The sequence below is a fragment of the Arvicanthis niloticus genome, chromosome 1 (genome assembly GCF_011762505.2).
Source record: "Arvicanthis niloticus isolate mArvNil1 chromosome 1, mArvNil1.pat.X, whole genome shotgun sequence".
NCBI classification, from domain to species: Eukaryota; Metazoa; Chordata; class Mammalia; order Rodentia; family Muridae; genus Arvicanthis; species Arvicanthis niloticus.
Window position 1 is genome coordinate 50,915,590 of NC_047658.1, and position 20,745 is coordinate 50,936,334.

General features: G+C 44.8%; 1 protein-coding gene across 3 annotated transcripts in view; it reads left to right on the forward strand.

The window, feature by feature from the left end:
- Positions 1-20,745, forward strand: part of Abhd2 (abhydrolase domain containing 2, acylglycerol lipase) — an 85,250-nt gene that overhangs the window by 33,394 nt on the left and 31,111 nt on the right. For all 3 annotated transcript variants that reach the window (XM_034498694.2, XM_076936216.1, XM_034498701.2), the window contains 2 exons: positions 17,135-17,310; positions 19,156-19,323. In XM_034498694.2, the coding sequence (XP_034354585.1) occupies positions 17,135-17,310; positions 19,156-19,323 (344 nt within the window). The remainder of the gene's footprint in view (positions 1-17,134; positions 17,311-19,155; positions 19,324-20,745) is intronic.

Sequence of the window (20,745 nt, forward strand, 5' to 3'; positions counted from 1 at the left end):
TCCTGTAGGTTCCATTACTCAGTTACCCTTCCCTTCCAGTCTTCCCCAGACAGAGCGCTAGCCTCCGCCTCCATCTTGGATTCCTGGTCATCCTTATCTTTCCTTTATTTACAGTACATTCCTTAAGCCTTGCCTGGGACCACATCCACTTTCCTGGTCCTTTTCAATATGTATTTGCCTGAAAATTGCTCTGGTATTCAGAAGCAGACATAGACCCGCTTTCTAGGAAGCCCTCAATTGCTAAACATAGACTGTTTTCACCAGCGACTCATGTTCAATTGATGCCATGAATTTAGTAGTTACCAATTTTTACCTCAATCTGTTCTTCTCAGCATCTCTCTCCTCGCTACAGTGTAGGTACTCTACTTCCTACCACAAACAGTGAGTATAAATAAGGCAGAAGTCAACTCTGATAATGTGTTCTAGAGGGTATGCTTTCCCAATTTCCTGCCAGCATGTCATCGGTGATGGTGGACTGAGCATGCTCTGATGGGCGTTTGTACTTTGGAGCCCTGTGTCTTCAGCGGTGAAAATGGCTTTCCTGTACACAGAGCCTTGGGGAGGGGATGGCTTTGGGATCAGACTCTAAGGGTGGTGTAGTACCACTCAGGGGATCTGTTCTCCATAGTTTGCAGGGAAATCTGTCCCTCCACTAACTCTGGCAAGTTTCTACTCACGCAGAAAGTATACTGTCCAGGTTTGGATGAGGTATTCTTAGTGACCAGTTCCTGTGGAATTAAGAAGTGTTTGTTCTTGTTGTTGATGTTTGTTGTTGTTTTTGTTATTGTTTTTGTTATCGTTGTTGTTGTTTTGGCCACTGAGCCTCCTTGGAGCTCTTCAGCTCCCTACGGTGGCAACCTGCCATGTCACAATTAAGTCATGGGAATGGGAGAGTCAGGCTTGTGAAACACCCTCAGTCTCCACCCAGGTGAAGGGCTCTGGCTTACTGTACACATGACATCAGGCTAGGCTATGTAAACTCCTGGGGATACCCATTCTGAAAGTTTGTGATCTGAAACATTTGGGGAACCTTTCCCAAGGTCAGTGGCTGATGGGGAACCATCTATGGCCTCCCAGGAAGGAAGAGGCTCCATAGCCACCTTGACTTCCTGTGACAAGCAACCCTAAAATGTCCTTCCAGCAGGCCCCTGAACCACTTGCTTAGTTGAATCACACAGACTTGCTTAGTGATTTCACACTATATGAACTGACTTTTATTAAGTCTTTTATTTATATGTTCATTGTGTTTGTGTGTGCGTATATGTATGTATGTATACATGTATGCACACATGCAAGTGCACACATGCCATAGCACTCTTGTAAAGGTCAGAAGACAACTTGCAGGAGTCAGGGCTCTTATTTCATCATGTGGGTTCCAGGGATTGAACTCAGGTTGTCAGACTTGGCAGCAAGCACATTTACCTCCCAAGCCATTTTGCCAGCCCCAAATCTTTTTTTAATTTGAAATGATTGGGCTATAACAGTGTGTGCTTTTCCTTCCTCAGTTTTGAATAAAGGAAAATTTTTTCTCTATGAATAAATAAACATGTGTAGTAATAATCGTAGTATCCGGTAATCTACTCTTATGGTCTGTTCAGTCCACCTACACACCTCTGCGTGCAGAGTTCACTCAGGCTGCTCCTTAGTTGTACCTTCACAGTCCATCAGAGGCCCCTGCGTCTCCTGCATCTCCTGCATCCCCTACATCTCCTGCATTCACTGGGACCTTCCCTATAGCCAACTTCTCTTTCCTCCTCTCATCAGAGGCTCCTGCACCCCCTATGGACACCCCCTTCTTTCTCTGTATCAGACTCCTATTTTCCTCCGCTCCCTTTTACTGGTCGTATCTCTGGCTCTTCCCTAAGGGCAGGGTGTAACAGTAACTCTCTGCATGTGTCTTTTTAATCTCCAACTGTATTATTTTTTTTCTTTTGAAACAAGGTTTCACTGTGGAGCCCATAGGACTCACTATGTGGCACAAACTGGCCTTGAACTTGTTGCAGTCCTCCTGCCCCAGCCTCCTGAGCAGCTGGGATTGAGCCAGAGTTTTTTTTTTGTTTTTGTTTTTTTGTTTTTTTTTCAGAGACTTGAGAACAAAGACCATCTTAAAAGTCTGTGTTCCACACAGCTGTTCCCTTTCACAGAATCAATTCATGCTGATGTTCATAGATTTTGGAAGGAACACAAACTATCAGAATGAGTAATTTCAGGACAGCCATAAAGGATTCCAGGGGAAGAGGACCTTGGTACCATGGCACTTTGGATGAAGGCCTTTGAGTGATCTGCAGGATGGCTCGGCTTCAGATAGACAGGAAGGTATTCGAGCAAGACAGGAGCCAGTGTAAACAGCACTCTTGCACTAACGGCTTTGTCTTCCAGCAGTGCATTTTACCTGTCCAGATTTGTCCTGTGCCTCCAACCAGCATCTAGGCTATGCTGCGACCTCACAGGCGCCCTCATGTCCCTGCTCGGCTTTGACCATTCCTGTAATTCCCAAAGATGAACTTCACACTGTTTATTTAGCATTTGCACCTGCCCCATAGTCTGCCCCTTGTCCATTGTGCCCTTTGGGTTTGTTTGTTAATGAGCCTCTAATCCCAGTGCTCTGAGCTCCATCATTGCTTCCTGGCCAGCTTCTAGCAAGGTCATGTGCATGGTCTGGTGACAACAGCTGTCTGATTATACCCATGAGTCCCATGTCTGTAGGGAAGAAAAGGAGGTCAGATCACATGGACTCTTGATTTCCCAGAAACGACATTGGACTCATTCCTCATGGTGGTGAGAAAGGGAAGCATGGGCCTTCAAGCTAGAAGGGACTGTATCTGTGGACACTGGAATAACCTGGGCTCTGGAGGGAAAAGCCAGAGTGTCAAGACCATAGAACAGTTGAGAAAGAAGGGCACAGTTGTTGGCCATTGGAGGCAGTGTTTTCCTGTGCTTTAGAAGAGGGCTGTGTTTCCCTGGGGCTGACCAGTAGCCATCCTCCACAGTGGCCTCTTTCAGCTGCACTGAAAGCCCCAGCTGCATCTTTTCCGTCTCTGCTTGCGACTCACCCCGCTCAGGGAGCAGGAACTGTTCTCCCACAGTCTCCTCTGTGTGTCTCTCGCTTCCATGGGCTTTTGCGTTCATCCTTTCGCCTTTAAAAACAAGACAAAACAAAACAGGGTCCCAGTGTGCAGCCCACACTGGCCTGGAATCTGCAGTCCTCCTGCCTCAGCCTCCCAAGCACTGTGATCACACAGATCTGCTCCCCACCCCCAGTTCTTTCCATTCTGTCTTCCTAGTTTTAGTTCTCTCAAGCAGCATGTTAGCTGCTAAGCTGTTCTCAAACAGTTCAACCATCTTCTTCTTGCAAGTGTTGCCAGTGCTGCAGTGAATCACGTTGCATTTACACATGCTCGTGTCAGATAACTAGAAATGGAATTGTGGGGTCAAAAGGGACTTCTGTCGAAAAATTTGCCAGTGGCTGCCTTCCCGCCTCTCCTATCAGCACCATGTGAGGGGGCTGGTTGTGCCCAAACTCACAGCCATCAGGACTCTGGATCGTGTGGATATTGGCCAAGGGGGCGGGTGAGACATATTCTCTCTCTGTGGTTTTCATTTGTACTTTTTTGAAAAGGACATTTTAATAATGCATTTAAGAGCTTCTTTTTGTGTCCTTTCCTGCTGGTAGCCTCCGGCCAATGCCCTAATGGTCACTAGCCAGTTTTGATCATTTGCAAGAGCTCCAGATAGACCAGGGAAATTAGGCCTGTGTGATGAGAATTGCAAATATTTGTTCCTGGTTTGTGTCCTTTGCCTTTAGACTTTCCATGTGGCATTTGCCATGCAGAATTTTGTAATGTGTGCATAGTCAAATTTTTCAATAGCTTCTTTGTGCCTTGTGGAGTTTTTGTTTTTCATAGAAAGGTAATCCTTTCTAAGAAAGAAATCTTTCTTTGCTGCAGATTATTTTTTTTTTAATCTGAATTCCTTTTAGCACATGCATGGCTTTATTGTTATTTTAAAATGCTTGATTCTTCTGATTTCCTCGTACTGTGAGGTGCAACTCCAGCTTACAACTCCAGTTGTTCTAGATGGCTGTCCTCCTTCGCTGGCCCAGCGACGCTTACTAAACAGTCTGTCTCTATCTCATCTATTCAGGATTGTCTTTCTCTCACCTAGATTTCTTGTATTTAGGAACATCCGGTGATCCTGAGCCCACACTGTCTAAAGGCTATAGTTTAACAGTGTGCTTTCCTGTGGGAATGGGGGCAGTGCCAGAATGGCCTCTCTGTTACACTTCTTTTTCTTAATTTCACTGGCTCCTTAATGGGGCCTTTCCCCAGATGAGCATTTAAATGCTTTGTCCCAAATTTTTAAAAATCCCATTGTTTTCTTTATGCATCTGTTAAGTTTACAGATAATTTGGGCAGAAACAACATGCTTGTGGTGCAGATGTTTCCAGTACAGACTCATCTGCCCAAGACCCTGAGCCTTAGAGAGTATTTGGAGTCTGCCTTCCTAATCTCTATCTCATGATATGAACTCCCTAGGAACACGAAGAGGCAGGTTCTGCATGGCTTCTTAATAATGATCTATATAATTGCTGACAAAAGCATAATTTTAAATTAAATATTGTAAGAACATGTTTTTTGTCTAACGCAACATGTCATTCTTTGAGGTTTTATTTTTCTGTACACTAAAGGAAGGCACCATGCAGCACCAAGTGCTGATGGGAAATGTTGAAATTTAATCCTTATAGTCATCTTTTAGCTTTTCTCCCTTATTTTTATCTTATGTGTAAAGTAGAAATGTTTTGCCTGCATGTATGTCTGTATGTGTATATGCACCATGTGTGTGCAGTACCCAAAAATGCCAGAAGGGATGCCAGATTCTTGGAATTGGAGCTATATTCAATTGTGAGCCACCATGTGCATGCTGGGAATTGAACCTGGCTCATCTGGAAGAGCAGCCAGTGCTCTTAGCTGCTGAGCCATCTCTCCAGCCCCATCTCAAAGTCATCCTTTAATTGAAGTGTTGGTAAAAGATCAGTCTGTAGATAACCCAGCAGTTTCACATGTAGGTGTCCCAGTTGACCCAACTAGGAGTAATGGCAGAGGGGATGGGACTTTCCACTTCCTATCTCCCTCCCTTCAAAGCCTGGCACAGATGTGGTGTTGGATTGGGAAGCAGCCAAAGGTAGTACTGGATTGCACAGAGATTGGGCTGTGGCACTTTGTGTGTGTCCTCCAGACAGAAGGGAAGTCATTGGAGGACATAAGGACACAACAGAGGTGTGCTGTGTCAATATGTGCCCTGTTTGGCCAGAACAGGCAGTTTAAATTTTTTTATTTTTTTAATCCACAAGTTTTCAGTAAAAAGGTTTGCCATGGTGGTAATGTTTTCCATATGAAGTCTGAGCACACTGAATATGCTCCTGGTGAAGCATGGCTCACAGGCCTAGTTCCTTAGGGGATGCCTTTTGTCCAGCTGAACCCTGGAGCCTAATAGCAGCATCCCCCTCTACCACCACCCTTAAGAGTCAACACCGAAGAGAGACACATCCAAGAGACAGAGAGGATTGTGGAGCTCTATAACTAGCCAGGAAATGCATCTTGTGGGATCAGATACATTTAACACGTGAATACAATCCCAAGGGTTTGAAAGCTTTTTCTTTGAACTTAGTGCAGAAAATACAGATGGTTTCATTTTAAGCGTTTTAACTATCATTCGTGGGTCTGTTCTCCCCAACATTTCTGTTTAAAAGCTTGCTCGTGGCACACAAGGGATCCACAGTTGTGCCAGCTCTGCCCAGTGGCCCCTTGCTGGGCATAGAAGCCAGTTGCAGGGACAGAAGATGATTTCTACCTTGCCCTCTCCAGTTCCTCCTCTTTTCCAGCAGAATCAGAATCATTTCTGGGTTGGAATTTTCCTGTGCTGAATCCAGCAAATCTGGAATAGAACATTTAGCAAAGTATGGGAGGGTATAATGAGCAGCAGCTGCGAAGTATCTATCTTGTCTCCAGTGGAGCCATGTGCAGGGAGAACACACGCCAAGGTCCTGGGGATTGATGTGAGCCGTGCTGCACCAGGAGCATATGCCGAGGTCCTGGGGATGAGTGTCTAGGAAGCTGCTCAGAGCTAGAGGACCAAGGCATTTGTTCCAAAACGCAGGACAGAGGAGTCCTCACATCAGTGGTGCTGCCATGGAAGACTGGAGGGATGTGCCCCCCAGGGCCTCCTGAAAAGAAAGGGTTCTAAAGACCTAATATTTAATATTAACCTGGTCAGGCTGGGGAAGAGGAACCCAGAGAGGGAATTTGAGTTCAGCTAGAGTCCTGTGTTTCAGACCTGGGCAACTGGGAAGGGTGTGGGGAAAAAATCTCGCGGGCGGGGGGAGGGAGTCTGGCGGCAGGGTCCCAGGGCGGTCCGGCATCAGGGTCCCGGGCGGGCTTCCCACATCGCCAGTGGAGGATCCCACATTCATACAGCTGCCTCGGGCTGGCGGCTGCATTGACAAGGTTCCAGGATTCCAAAAGCTGGGAATCAGGCGGAGAGACCATGCGACACGCGACATGTGTCCAGTTTTCCAAAGCTTTATTGTTCATGACATGGTAAATGGATGCAGGTGGTACGCACTCTCCCCCCCCCCCAAAGGCCAGGGGAGTCTCATTTTATAGGGAAGGAAAAGGGGGAGGGAGTAACTTAATTAGCTACGCCCCTGGCCTTCTGATAATTCATTAATATTTAAATCTCTGGAGGTAGAGACTTGTTAATCACGCCCTCTACCTGTGTCCTACGTGACTGAAGGTAACAGGTTAAATGGAGTTACCTCGTCCAAGGCCCAACAGAAGGGGAGGCTCTGATCTGATAAGAAACCTTAAGTGTGTGTACTCACAGACAGATAGACAGACAGTTGGATTTTGCCACCTCAATAAAGCATTGTTACTTTGTGCCCTGCCCCAGGCACCAAGAAAAAAATGCTTCCTCAAAGCAGACACCTGCCACTTTTCTGGAAGTGCCTCTGTCTTCATTACTTTCTGGTTCTCATTATCTTTGGAAAAAGACCCAGTATGATTTTACTAACATTCTGCCCTCATTTTAGAAATCACCAAATGTGAATATTGAAATAATTACCATGCTAACTATACTGCCTTTCAAAAGACAATTTCAGTTGTAGAAAACACGAGACTAAAGCAATGGCTTTCTGTTGCCTGCATGGGGAAAAGCACCACAGACCGCTCCCAGCAAACTCAATTAGCACTTTGGAGACACGTGGTCTCAAAATGCATTTTGACAGTTGATTAATGGTTTGCTGCTAATTTAACTTCCATTTAGGGGTGGAGGTGGAGCTAGTGAGTCTTAAAAGTATAAAGTAATAAGAAGAACCATGGCTTAAGTCCTGTGCCTGTACTCCCTCCCCCATCTGTAAAACTGGGCGATATCATTGTTCATAATTGTTGGGAAGCTTAAATGCTAAGCATGATTTGCCCAGGCCCTTGACAGGATGCTCAGGATGGGCCTGCTCCCTGAGAACTCCAGATTCCATCTTGAACCAGTGACTCCTTACCTACAAAACGGCATGCCATCATGCCTTGTCTTCTGCCTCTGGGACCCTGTTGCCCACCCTTCTTTCTCTGTGACAACAGCTTCCTGGCACTCCTCAAGTGCTGAACTCTGTCTCATGCCCCAAAAGGATAGGCACTGTACCTCCTTTTCTCCATGTGCTTTGTGGACCCACTTTGTTAAGCTTCATTGGGCTAATACAGCTAATAATCCTGATAATGGATACAGCTGATAATCCTGTACTGTCTTTGACTTGGTCCCAGCTGCTGACAGTGCATTCCTAGGTAAGGATTCCACGTGTCACTGACCTTTGGTCAGAATATTTACCTTCTCTGGGGTCACGTCTTTTTTTCCAGAGGTGGAAAATTTGGTTTTCTTTTCCTGAGTGTGTACACAGAGCTGAGTGGAACCTGCTGAGGTGACATTCTCTTGGGAAACCAAGTGGACATTAGAGCTTGTATACCCTGACAGTCCCAACCAATCCCCCTGACTGGAACTCCTGTCTGGTGTCCCTGCTCCTAGCCAGGGAGAGATATCAACCAACATCCCTAGAGAATGAGGTTGTCAGAGAGGAATGAAAAATCCATGTGGGGGCTGAAGAGATGGCTCTGTGCTTACGAGTGTTTGCTGCTCGCAGAAGATCTGCTTAGGATCCCATCATCTACGTGTTGGTTCACAGCCGTCCATAACTCCAGCTGGATCCAACACCCTCTGAGGAAAGTAGGTGTACATGGTAACCAGACATACATGTAGGCCACACACACATAAAATAAATACATCTTAAACAAATAAACAACAACAAAGCAATAGATGCAACTGAGTGAGCCTCTTTCATGATTTCCCCTGCTTTGTGCGTCACTGAAATGTCTCTTGAACTTGAGCTCTGTAGGAGAGGGAAGCCTGCGGGCCAGAGTACAGAGTAACAGGGATGTGTTTGTGGAATGAACAAAGTCGGGGCCTGTGGTCTCTGGACACTTCCTGGGAGGTGCTGTGGTTACAAACACTTCCTCTCAGGACCTGCCAGGAGAGCCACGGTGCGGCGGGATGCTGGCATTGGTGCTGACGGTTTTCTAAAGAAGATGAATGTTTTGCATGCTGACCTTTCAAATCAACCTCAAGGCTGAATTCCTGATGAATTCCAGAGGCAGCTGTGGGTGCCTGACAGAGTCCTGCAGACACTCAATGCTGGGCGTCCTCAGAAGGGGGTAAATTAAGGATGAATTTCTTACTTCTGAGGAAAATCACAATATTTAGCTGTTCCTCGATGTGCTTTCTAGTACCCAGTGGGGGGTGCATTTCATCTGCATGTAACTTAAGAGAAGGTTGGGGATATAGCTGTGTGCTAGAGTCTACATTGCATGCGAGTCCCCTCTGCCAGTGCCAGGCCCATGTCTCCCCCACAGGGAGAACATCTTGTCACTCCCTCCAATTTAAAGACTGTTTTCTGTGTTTTCATTTGTTGCACAACATGATCCCGACCTGAAGCCACAAAGCCATCTGTGCTTAGCTACAGATACAACCATCTGCCCGGCACTGGGGAACTGTCTGGGGCTTGGAGAAACAGCATGAGTCTGGGTATGGTAGCACATGTTTATAACCCCAGCAACGCTAGGGAGGCTGAGACAGGAGGATCAAGACCCTGTCAGAAAGAAGACAGTGGTCTTTTCTAAGAGATGCTCAGGATGTTGCTGGGTTATGGTTGATAATTCTCCCTTTTAACTGGATCCCCCAGCTGCAGTTGAGTGGTGAGCCCATCTCAAATGCAGAGCGAGCATAGGCAGAAGAGAACCAGAGTTAAAGAGGGAAGGAGTTACTCTGGAGTGAGTCTCCTGTTCAGTGGCTGTTGCCTTGTACTTGCCGAAGACCTAGAACTTGAGCACTTGAGCGGAACATGTCCTTTCTCCTCCATGATGTTGCCAGTTCTGGCTTAGATACCCGCTTTTTACCAGGTCCTTCCTCAGTCAGCTGATGTCTGTGGGGAGGGAGTAAGTGCTCCGATTGTCTGTTTACTGAGAAGGAGATAGCTTTAAAGACAACAGTAGAAAATGCACACGCTAGATTGTTTGTGTTTTTGTTGATGGTTGTTTTTGTGGGGTGCTGCTGTTGCTGCTGCTGCACTGCTGGGGAGTATAGCCAGAGCCTTGTGTATGACGGGGAAGGCCTCTGAATTATAGCCCAGTCTCACTCATCACTTTGAGGTTTTAAACTAGAGGCTATTGACCATGCAGGCTATGGCAAACCTCATTTACACTGGTGTTTACCGCTACTGTTGTTACAGGACGATCAGTGGACTCTCTGGAGAGAAAGTATCACCACCACCACCCCCATCCCATACCAAGTCACCATCCACATAAGCACTGCACAGTGCCAGGGCCTCCGTTGAACTCATGAGTTCTACCATTGCCGTGCAGTCTGGCCAGACAGGCTTTTAACTCACTGGCCTCAGGGTCCCCATGGAAAAGCAGGCAGTCCATTTCACAAAACTGACATCAAAGCCAAATGAGATCATGCTCAAAAAGGACTTTGAAAACCTTCAAGGGACTGTAGAAAAACAGTTTTACTTAACATGTTCTCTGTTCAAAGAGAACGGTAAATAAACTCAGGATTGCAGAGCCATAAATAGCATCGCAAACATCTCTGGCTTCCTTTGTTATGGGGCTCTCTTTGTTGAGGAAAATCCTTAATGTGTCTTAAGTCACTAAGGGAGAGGCCTCAGGTTTTGGTCTGGTGACATCATTTCTTCGCTGTTATAAAATTCTGGTGGCTTTTTCTTGGAGTGAGTCTTATTCTTGCAGGTGACTAGAGCATGGTTAGTATTTTCTTCTCTATATTTCAGACTGTCCTCAAACTCACAGCAATCCTCCTGCCCCAGCCTTCCAGTGCTGGGATTACATATGTGCACCACATGTCCTGCTCAGCGATTTTTTTTTTTTCTTTTTGTCCATCGCACATACTGAGACCATAACTCCCAGTGTAGTTTATTCTCCTGTGGCTGTTAGTCCCCCACATCTAAGTCCTATGTTAGATTGTGGAAGTCAGAATGTTCATATGAACACTAGATTCTTGTGCCAAAATTTTTAGACAACACTAAATTATGCCACATGCAGTCTAATTGATTCTGCCGAGGTGGTTCTCTTTTTTCCAATAATAGCCTCTATGAGATGAATAAGGGACTGATATTTATCCACTATTTGTTTTTTAAATGTAATTATGGCTAAAGATAGAGACAAACAGAGATTGAGGATAGGAAATAGCCTAGAGTCAGAATGGTAGGGCATTTGACATCATTAGCCACAAAGGAAAGTACATCAAGACCGGAATGAGATGTCACTTTGCACCGGCTAAGATGACACAGCCTTGTTTCTTTCAGTATTGGAGATTGAGCCCAAGCAAGACCTCACACAGCTAGGCCAGGGCTTCACCACACCGTTATATGCCCCCAGCCCTTTTATCCCACCAAACTGCCCAAGCTGTCCTTGAACTTGGATTTTATTCTCTCTCTCTCTCTCTCTCTCTCTCTCTCTCTCTCTCTCTCTCTCTCTCTCTGTGTGTGTGTGTGTGTTGTGTGTATACATGTGTGTGTACGTGTGAGTACATGAGTGCAGGTGCCTGCATAGACCAGAGCTGTCACATCCCCCTGGCCATCTAGGAATCAAACTCAGGTTCTCTGAAAGAATGGTGCATGCTCTTAACCAGTGAGCTGTCTCTCCAGCCCTACAAGATAATAGAATGTGACAAGTGCTGGTGAGGAGACAGACTCAGTGAAACCCTTGAATGTTGCTGGTGGCAATAGAAAATGGTGTAGCTGTTATGGGAAACAGTTTGGTTCTCAGGTAAGCAGCAATTGCATTTCTAGGTACAGACCTTAAAGAACTGAAAGGAGGCCTTCAAACAGAAGCTTGTACACAAATACTTACAGCAGTGATGTAGCTACTCAGCGTAGTCACAGGCACACACCACCCAGTGCCTGTGAATGATGGACGTGCAAATAAATGTGATCTAGCCAGACATCCCTCCTGTGTTTCCTTCCCTTCTCTTCCTTCCTTCTTTGGCAGGGTCTCAAGGCAGATGCCACGCACTGCCCCTGGCATGCATTCCTTTCTTGATGTAGCTTACTCAGAGTCAGGTTCCATAGACTGGAAGAGTTCATGCTTCTCTCCCAGAGTACCTGAGTCTGGTTCCCAGCCTCTTGTGAGTGGTTCGTACTCACCTGTAACTCCGGCTTCCGAAGGTCTTCTTACGGACTTGAATACACATGGCATACATTTTCTCTTACACACACACACATACGTAAACAAAAATGCCCTTAAAGTGCCCTATCTGATGATACACATCCATAATGCCTTCACTGGAAAGGACTAGCTGGGGCTTCGGGATTAGGGAACTCAGTGTCAGGTGATATATATCCAAAACACATAACAGTACATCAGTACAAAACACCTATTGTACATCAAATCCTAAATCGTTAGAGAGGTACAAAAGAGTCAAAGGAAATAACAGCTACCAATGAAGTAGTTTAATTTACAGCCAACAGACCCAGGTGCCAATTGGAAAAATTGGTTACACCCTGGGTTAAGGTAAACCTAAGCAATCAGTCAACTTTATTTTTCTCAACTCTTTCTTTAAAAATCAAAACCATTTGCTTGCTCAATCTGCTTAAAGACTGTGTGTGTGTGTGTGTGTGTGTGTGTGTGCGCCTTGGGGGCATGTGGGCTGGCAGGAGGGTCCATATTTTTTCCTTGCAGTCCTTCCCGTTGGGCAGTTTTGTTAGGAAAGCCAGATGTTGATCTGATAAGGACAGGCTGGCCTCTATTTTGTAGTTCGTTTCTTAGTAACGAGCCTTTATTAAGCACGGGCCTCAGCACGACCATGGACAGAGCAGCGAGATTAGAAAAGGAGGAGGAAACATTACTCCTGCTTTGTTGGAGGCAAACATGACCATATGCTCCAATCCTGGAGCACAGCTGTTAAGCAGTATGCATGACCCCATGCAAAGCAGTGTGATCAGACTGCGCTGTGAAGCTTTACTGTGGGATGCGGAGGAGGTGCGCCATGTTTCTAGATGGGACAAATCGGTGCAAAGATGTCTGTTAACACCAGGGCAATACATGTTGGATAGGTTTTCAATCAAGTCTTCTCAGAATTTCCCAAGAACTCAAACAAGCCAATCATATAATTTACCTGGGGGGAAAAAAATAAGAAATAATCTGCTGAGGAAATTTTGCAAAAGAATAGTGAAGGTGACCAGAACTTTTATCTCTCAAAATATCCCATAAGCTGGGTTGACTAAAACGGCCATACTGGCAAGTGAATAGACAAACAGATAGACGACGAACCCAAACCCAAACAGAGAGTAGAGAAGCATATGTAACCGGGACCTTGGCGTTGTATTACAGGTCATGTTGGAAATCAGTCCCGGATCAGTAGAACATTTATTATCATCCAAGAATAGTGACCTCATCTGTCAGGAGATGAGCTACGTCTTCATATCATTTAGAGAAATAAGTGCAGTTAAAGAGAATACATTTCTTTTAAAAAATAACTGTAGGAATAAGAGGAAATGGGTGATTTAGTTATAAATGGGTTTTGGAATCACTCTTCTTAAAATACCAGGCAAAGTCAGACATGGTGGTACAAGCCTGTAATCCCACCACTCAGTAGGTCAAAGCAAGGGGAGCTACGTGTTCAAGGTCAGACTCAACTACATAGCAAGTTCAGGGCTCCTATGAGCTACACAAGACACTGTCTTACGATCTTAAAAACAGAATCAAGTTAGAAGGAGGAGGAGCCAAAATATAAAGGTTTAATTTCTAAGATCTACCAAGTTTAACCACAAAAATATAAAAAAGTATGTAAAAATCAAATTAAACTTTCCTGAGCATCATGATACACACCTGTAGTCCTAGCACTCAAGAGACTGAGGCCGGAGGATTGCCAGTTCAAGGCCAACCTGGGCTATATATTGGGCTATATATATATATATATCTCAAAAACCAATGTGAAAAATGTGAACTTAAACATACAGTAATATAATTAAAAAGAAAACAATTCTAACATACAAATGATAACATTTAATAATATAGTGCTAATAAAAATACAAATTAACTGGGAAAAGAATAAAAATATAATAGAAAATAAACAGCATAAGCAGAATTCACAGAAGAGAAATAAATGCAAACAGTAGGACACATGAGTCAGGAAAACATACATTGAAATGAGAAACACTTTTACATTTATCTGGGAGCAGGCATGTGTGCCCTACACACCTGTGGAGGTCAGAGGACAACTTGCGGTAGCCATGTGTATCCTGGGGATTGACGTGAGGTCATCAGGCTTGGCAAAAACATGCCTTTACCCTCCAAGCCCACTTGCCATCCCGAGAGACATGTTTAAAAAGCATAAATGGATCGGCCTTAAACATGTTGAAATGAGGTGCCCATTAAAGTGGCCAGGATGTAAAAGATCAATGCCAACTATTGATGGGGGTAAAGAAGCCAAACAAATGCTCTTATGGATTATTGGTAGGGATATAAATTGATCCATTGTCTTTGGAAGGCGATTTGGCATTACCTATAGAACTGAAACTGCACCTATCCTCCAAGGTTCCAGGGGACAAACACAAGGCCACCTGGTCTTAAGGAACAGGCGTAGGGCTGTCCCTCCACCACACTCTGCCCACCCATCCCAGACTGGCCAAGATCTGAGAGTGACCTTCAGACACAAGGTCAAGTGAGCTAATGACTACTATATTCAGACAAATGGCGGCATAAGTGATGGATAATCATGTCCTTCCTCAGACCGTGTCAGCAGTGTCTCTCCAGCATTCGTGTGCATTGTTTAAACTCCAGAATATTTTATCCTTTGGGTCTATATTTCTTCACCAACCTGGACCATTCTGAGCACTGTTTTTGATTTTTTTTCTTGTAGTTTTTTGATAAGTTATATAAATATTTTTTTAATACAGTTAGAAACCCACCACACTAAACTTACTTCAAAATCACAGCTTTGTAAGTCCTGCTGTGTGTTATTGTGAAGTTAATTAAAAACAGTGTTTTATCAGTAGGTGGTATCGTCATACAATTAAAGATTGTGAGACTTATGCGGTGCACAGTTGGCCTCACACTGTGATTCTAAGGCAGTGGCACACATATACACACACTTTGAAGATTTTATTCTGTGGACTCTACGAATGTCTCCAAATGCCAATCAGATGAGAGCTAGACTCCCATTGTCATGATACATACTATCTTTTGAAGATACTTTAAAACCTAAGATTTGCTAAGTGGGTGTGTTTTCTATCATTTCAGCAAATTCTGTCTTGGTGCTTAGTGTGGGTCCCTGGGCATAGACCTTAAGGTAAATGTGGTAGGAGATGTGCCTAGACAGAACTTCCTGACTAACGGAGTTACCTGGGTGCTAGGACAGAGCAGTGCCCAGGCACAAGACAGTGACCCAATAACCAACCTGATAGGGAGTGACTCCTAAAGACAAGGACCAGTGGCCAGGAGGGACTAGGGTGGCAAGCTAGGCGTCTGGAATAAAGGCACTGTTCCCCAGGAGTGTCCATTTGAGGTGAAGCTGAGACATTGGTTAGCTCTGGAGCTTATGCAGAGTTACGGAAGCACAGGGTGTAACCAACTCTAGGCCAAGCTACGGACCTGTGCATTGGAGAGCTGCAGCAAGATTTGTGTGTTGAGATTCTCTCTCCATTGGCAAGGTGGGCAACTGAACAGTGGAGTGGGTGGGGAACAGGACAAGAGATTAGGAGGCTACAAGGGTAGAGGAGCTAAGATTCAGAGGAGGCTATGCGTCATGGGGGTGGAAGATGTGTGTGTGTCATCATTACATATCTACTACAACAATCCTAATATGCAAAATCTGCAAATAGCCAACAGGAGATTTGGCTGTAGTTTTTTTTTTTTGCCATATTTCCTAAGATTAAATCATATTCTAAGTAAAATTTAAAAGTAGCATATGAAACATACTTGTTCTGGTTTTGGTTGGCTGGTTTTCATTTTGTTTTGTTTTTGAGACAAGGCTTTTCTGTGTAGTCCTGGCTGTCCTGGAACCCAGTCTGTAGACCAGGCTAACCTTGAACTCAGATCCACCTGCCTCCTGTTCCAATATTTTTAACCTCAGTATATTTATTTTTTTATTATTATTCATATTGTAAGGGAAATGTCCCTCTAATTTTCCTCAGGAGTTTGGTTTCCTGGTTCTCCTTTCTCCCTCTACACAGCCCAGGGGCATTCTGGGGGATTTTGTAAACCATGTGGCTGTGTCTTACACAGTATTCAGTTGTCTAGTTGCCATTGCTTATACGAGGCTGCTTTCTGTCACTATCCTAACCACTCAGCCTTTAAACATACCCTCCTCTGCTTTCCAAATCCAGCCATTTGTTTCTATGGGGATTTTTGTACCTGCTGGCAAGTGGCCCCATGTCCTGTCACTTAAACATCCTCCTCCCTTCTCTCCAGACCCAAAGAAGCAGTTTGCCTGGGGACTCACTCAAGATGGAGCTTTACCACTTTAACTTCATGTGTATTTAATAGCACACATACACAAGGAATACATAGAAAGAGAGCTTCTAGAACCATCTGCTTCTGAGGGAAATGTTAAGCATGGATGAACAAATAGGTTGAGATAAATCATTAATAAAACACCCCTGGGACGTAATACAGAGCTGAGCCATTGGTGCCACCACTGTGTTCCATTAGGAGATTCTGGTTCCTGTAGAACACACCACTGAGCTCGGATAAAAAGCTGCGAGGTGAACAGATATCATTCTCAGTAAATGGGATCGTCTTGTACCAGGGCCATGAACCATCCTCAATTCTTAATTGGAGCAATCTCTTTCCCAGGAACTAATGGGTTTTTAGTTCTTGTATTTCGTTCCAAGGCCACTGTTGTCTTCACAAAGGACAGTTGTAAGGGGGCGTCGTGCCTTGCTTAGTGGAAGAAGCCTTTAGCCTTCATTAATCCATTAGAAATACTGCTCGCCCTTCTAACACATTCTCTGAGGTCTATTGTAGTGCTCTCTCTATATCCCAAGTTACTTTAGAGGCTGAGGAGAGTCTGCAGCTCTTCGTGGTGTCGCCAAGAACAGAATTCTTGTTAATGGAGTAACCAACCACAGCAGCTGTGGCAGAAGTGAGCATTTACTGAGCGGAGGTGCCGTGCGAGCCACTCTATACATCGGCTCATTTGGTAATAATGAGGCCAATCTTGTCACACGGACTGTATTCAGAGGATGATATTTGCTTTCTTTCCCCTTGATTATAGAAATAACCCATGTTGAATGGCTTGATGCTCTAAATTTGAAACCAGGGTTGGTTCCTAAAGCTACTGTGGTGTGGGAGGCATTAATGAACGGAGCATGGATATAAGGTGGTTTAAAATGTTGAGCTCAGTGGTGAAGTGCTCACTCAGTATGCATGAGGCCCTGCATCACAAAGAGAACTCATTGTGTTTATGGTTAGTGTACAGAATAATGTGTCGAGAAAAACCTTTAAAAAACTACGGTACTTTTGTTCACTAAATATGGAGGAAACTGACTGCCCCTATTTTCCTTCCTCTCCTTTCTCAGATACATTCCGCCACTGATCTGGGGGAAAAGCGGACATATCCAGACAGCCTTGTATGGGAAGATGGGGAGGGTGAGGTCGCCACACCCTTACGGGCACCGCAAGTTCATCACCATGTCGGATGGTGCCACTTCTACATTTGACCTCTTCGAGCCCCTGGCTGAGCATTGTGTTGGAGGTGAGCCACTTTAGGTCCTGGCGTTGGGCTGCCTAGAAAGAGAAACAGCCGTCAGAGGGGAGCATTGTGTAAAATGCCTGTGCCACCCATTATGCCATTGCATTCAGAGGCCAGGTCATCAGGATTAACTCCAGCTGTGCTTGTTAGTTCATATTAGCCACAATCTGTAGAGAATTACAATCCCCTTATAAGGTATGGAAGCCTATTTTAAAGGATGGCGGGAAGAGCTTGAAGCCCAGAGACCCCAGGACCCAGTCAGTGTCAGTAACAATTCCTAAGTGCCGACTGTTATCTCCCAATCCTCCCCATGCCCTGTGAGGTGGGCGATGCTATCTCCCTTGAACTTTGGGAAGCTGGTGCTTGGAAAAGCAATCTAGGGTGGGTTTATTTGCTGAGCAGCAGGGCGTAAAGGCTCTCGGGTGCCTGGTGTATAAATCTCAGACAAAAGGACACATTAAAGCCATACTTACTTTTCATGAGTCAATGACACCTCATCCAAGAAATAACTCCAATTTCCGTTGCTGCTAGGGTTTGGCAGTGTGCTTTCCCAGCTATACAGTAAACAGCGATTACAAATGCCCCGTAATGAAGCCTTCAGAGGAAGTGCAGTTGGATGCCAGCATCCTTTCGAATGCAGTCCCTACCGGAAGAGAGCATGGTTTTTGTTTATTCAAAGATACCTAGTTTGTTTCAGGAGTGTAGTCATTATTTATAGGTAAATTGCAGCAAATTTGTGCCAACTCATTTATTCCAAGGAACTGGAATTGCTGAGTAGCTTTCCTCCTCAGACCCTCATGTGGCTACCTCCTTGTCATTCAGGTCTCAGATGTCACCTCCTCTGAGGCTATGGATCCTTTCTCTTGACCCATGGTGCCTCCCTGCCTTAGTCCCTCATGGCACCTGCCAATCTAGCTACTTCTATAGCCGTTTAGGGGCCCTCTGCTGCAGTGCAGGAATCCCCAGAGCCCAGGAGAGTGTGCTGTCGGCAAACAGCAGTCACAAAGGAATGAGTTCATGGGTAGGGCAGGAGTTCCCACTACATTTGTAAGTATTGTAATGGGTCCTTCATAGATCTGTCCCTCCACCATAGTTAGTTAAATGCTTTCTTTCTCTCATTTCTAAAAATTTGACTTCTAGCATTTAAGCATACAATTTGAGCTTGGTGTGATGGCTCACACCTGAAATCCAAACATTCAAGAGATGAACACTTGAGGATCAGAAATTCAAGGCCAGCATGAGCTACCTGAGACCTTGTCTGAAAACAACAGCAATGACAATGACAACAAAGTAGCATAAAATTTAGCTTGAGCAGGCTGGTACTCAGTAGGGGGTTAGAAAGGGAAAACCAACTCTGAAGTTTCTTATCCACTACTTCCCATCAGCCCGGCTTCCTGCGAAGATCAATGCTTGCTTGTGTCTGCACCCAAGAAATACTCTTTAACAAATGAGCTGTTTTATTTCTTTTATGATTTATTTTCCTGCCTGAGGAAGGAATAAATCTTCCTTTTAGCAAACAGATAAACAGAAGCATTTAAAAATGAAAAATAGACCAGACTGAAAATGAAAAAGAACAGACTAGGCATGGTGGTGCACACCTTTCTTTTGTTCCAGCACTAGGGAAGCAGTGACTGGTACATCTATGTGAATGCCAGCCAGGGCTGCAAAGGGAGACTCTCTCAAGAGAGAGAGGAAGGAAGGGGGGGGGGAGGGAGGGAAGGACAGAGGGGAAAGGGAAAAGGGAAAGGGGGAGAGAGAAGTACCCAGAATCTCACCACCTCAACACCTGTTAATATCAGTGTTTATATATTGAATGGATACATAAGGATCTCTTTCTCCACCCTGTAGATGACATCACCATGGTCATCTGTCCTGGAATTGCCAATCACAGTGAGAAGCAGTATATCCGAACCTTCGTCGACTATGCCCAGAAAAATGGCTACCGCTGCGCAGTGCTAAACCACCTGGGAGCCCTCCCCAACATTGAACTGACCTCCCCACGCATGTTCACCTATGGTAAGCAGGGGTCATGGCCAAATGGACCCCTCCCTCTCACCCCTTTTTCTGTTGTCACAGAAAGTGCGCAGCCCCTCCAGCCTTCTGCTGTGTATTGTAAGTGTCTACTCTTACAAATTCTAATTTGTGAACATCCACAAGAGATGACGGGGCACATCTCTTACAGCAGCTTACAATGGTGTTTGTGATGCTGTGCCTGAGCAGCTCTGGAGGTGGGCACCCATCTCAGCATCATCAGGGAAGGTTGTGCTCATGGGCCTGGACTGGTCGGAGAGTGCCGCTGGACCCAGGGAGGTCATGTTCATAGTGGGGTATATTAGTGTCGGTGGGAAGGGGGTCTGCACACCAGCAGCTTGCTGGATTCTCAAGATCCTTGAAGACAGGAATAGGCAGGCTGTCAGCTTTACACAGACACTGCTTAGTTTTAAAGGAAACCCTGTCACCCAAAGCTCTCGCTTCTGAACTGTCTCTTCTTTTTTGTTTATGTTTTTGTTTTGGAGACAAGGTCTTACTTGGTAGCACAGGCAATTCTAGAACTTACGCTATTATCATCCAGGCTGGCATTGAACTTGCAGTGATCCTCCTGCCTCTGCCTCCTAAGTGCTGGGATTACAGGTGTGCACTACCGTGCCAGCCCTGAGCTGTTCACTCTTGATTCCCGTTGGCCCTCCCTTCTGATTATATGTACCACACAAATAATAAACACAAAAAAGATGCATGTATATGAGCAAACGAATTACAATATGTTGTAATGGGAAACAACTGGACATTTTATCTATAATCTTGTTATATACCGGTTTCTAATTCTTCACTCTCCCCTTCCGTCTTTATCCATATTTACATATGTTTTATTCAGTTGCACTCACAGTTTATATACTAATAGTAACTTATTTAAAGTAATTTTATAGTCACTTTAAAAATATGTAATCATTATGTTGAATCTTTAAAATCCTCATTGCTGTTCACTTATAGTCATAAGATACATATTTTTTCAGTGTTTTAAAAAATGTTGCTATAAATATCTTGTCCACAGATTTTCTTCCTTCTCTCTTAAGTACCGGGGACTGAGCCCACACTCTTTTTGAAGCTACACCAGCAGCATGTTACTGAGCTATAACTGTAAGCATTTTTATTTTGAGACTGGGCTTACCAAGTTGCCCAGGCTGGCCCCGAACTTGATCAGTAACCAAGTAGACCTTGAACGTGTGTGTGATCCCTCTCAGCCTCTGTCATTTTCTTCCCATTAATGACATCTTTGAAGTAGATTTCTAGCAGAATTATGCAGTTGGTATTCCTATGTATTTGTACATATTGTCAGATCTTCTGTGGGGTCATGTCCGTTGCCATTGGTAACTGGTGAGGGTCCACTCCCATGAGTAGGTACAGGAAGGAAACACATGCATGGTTTTTGGCAGTCATAGG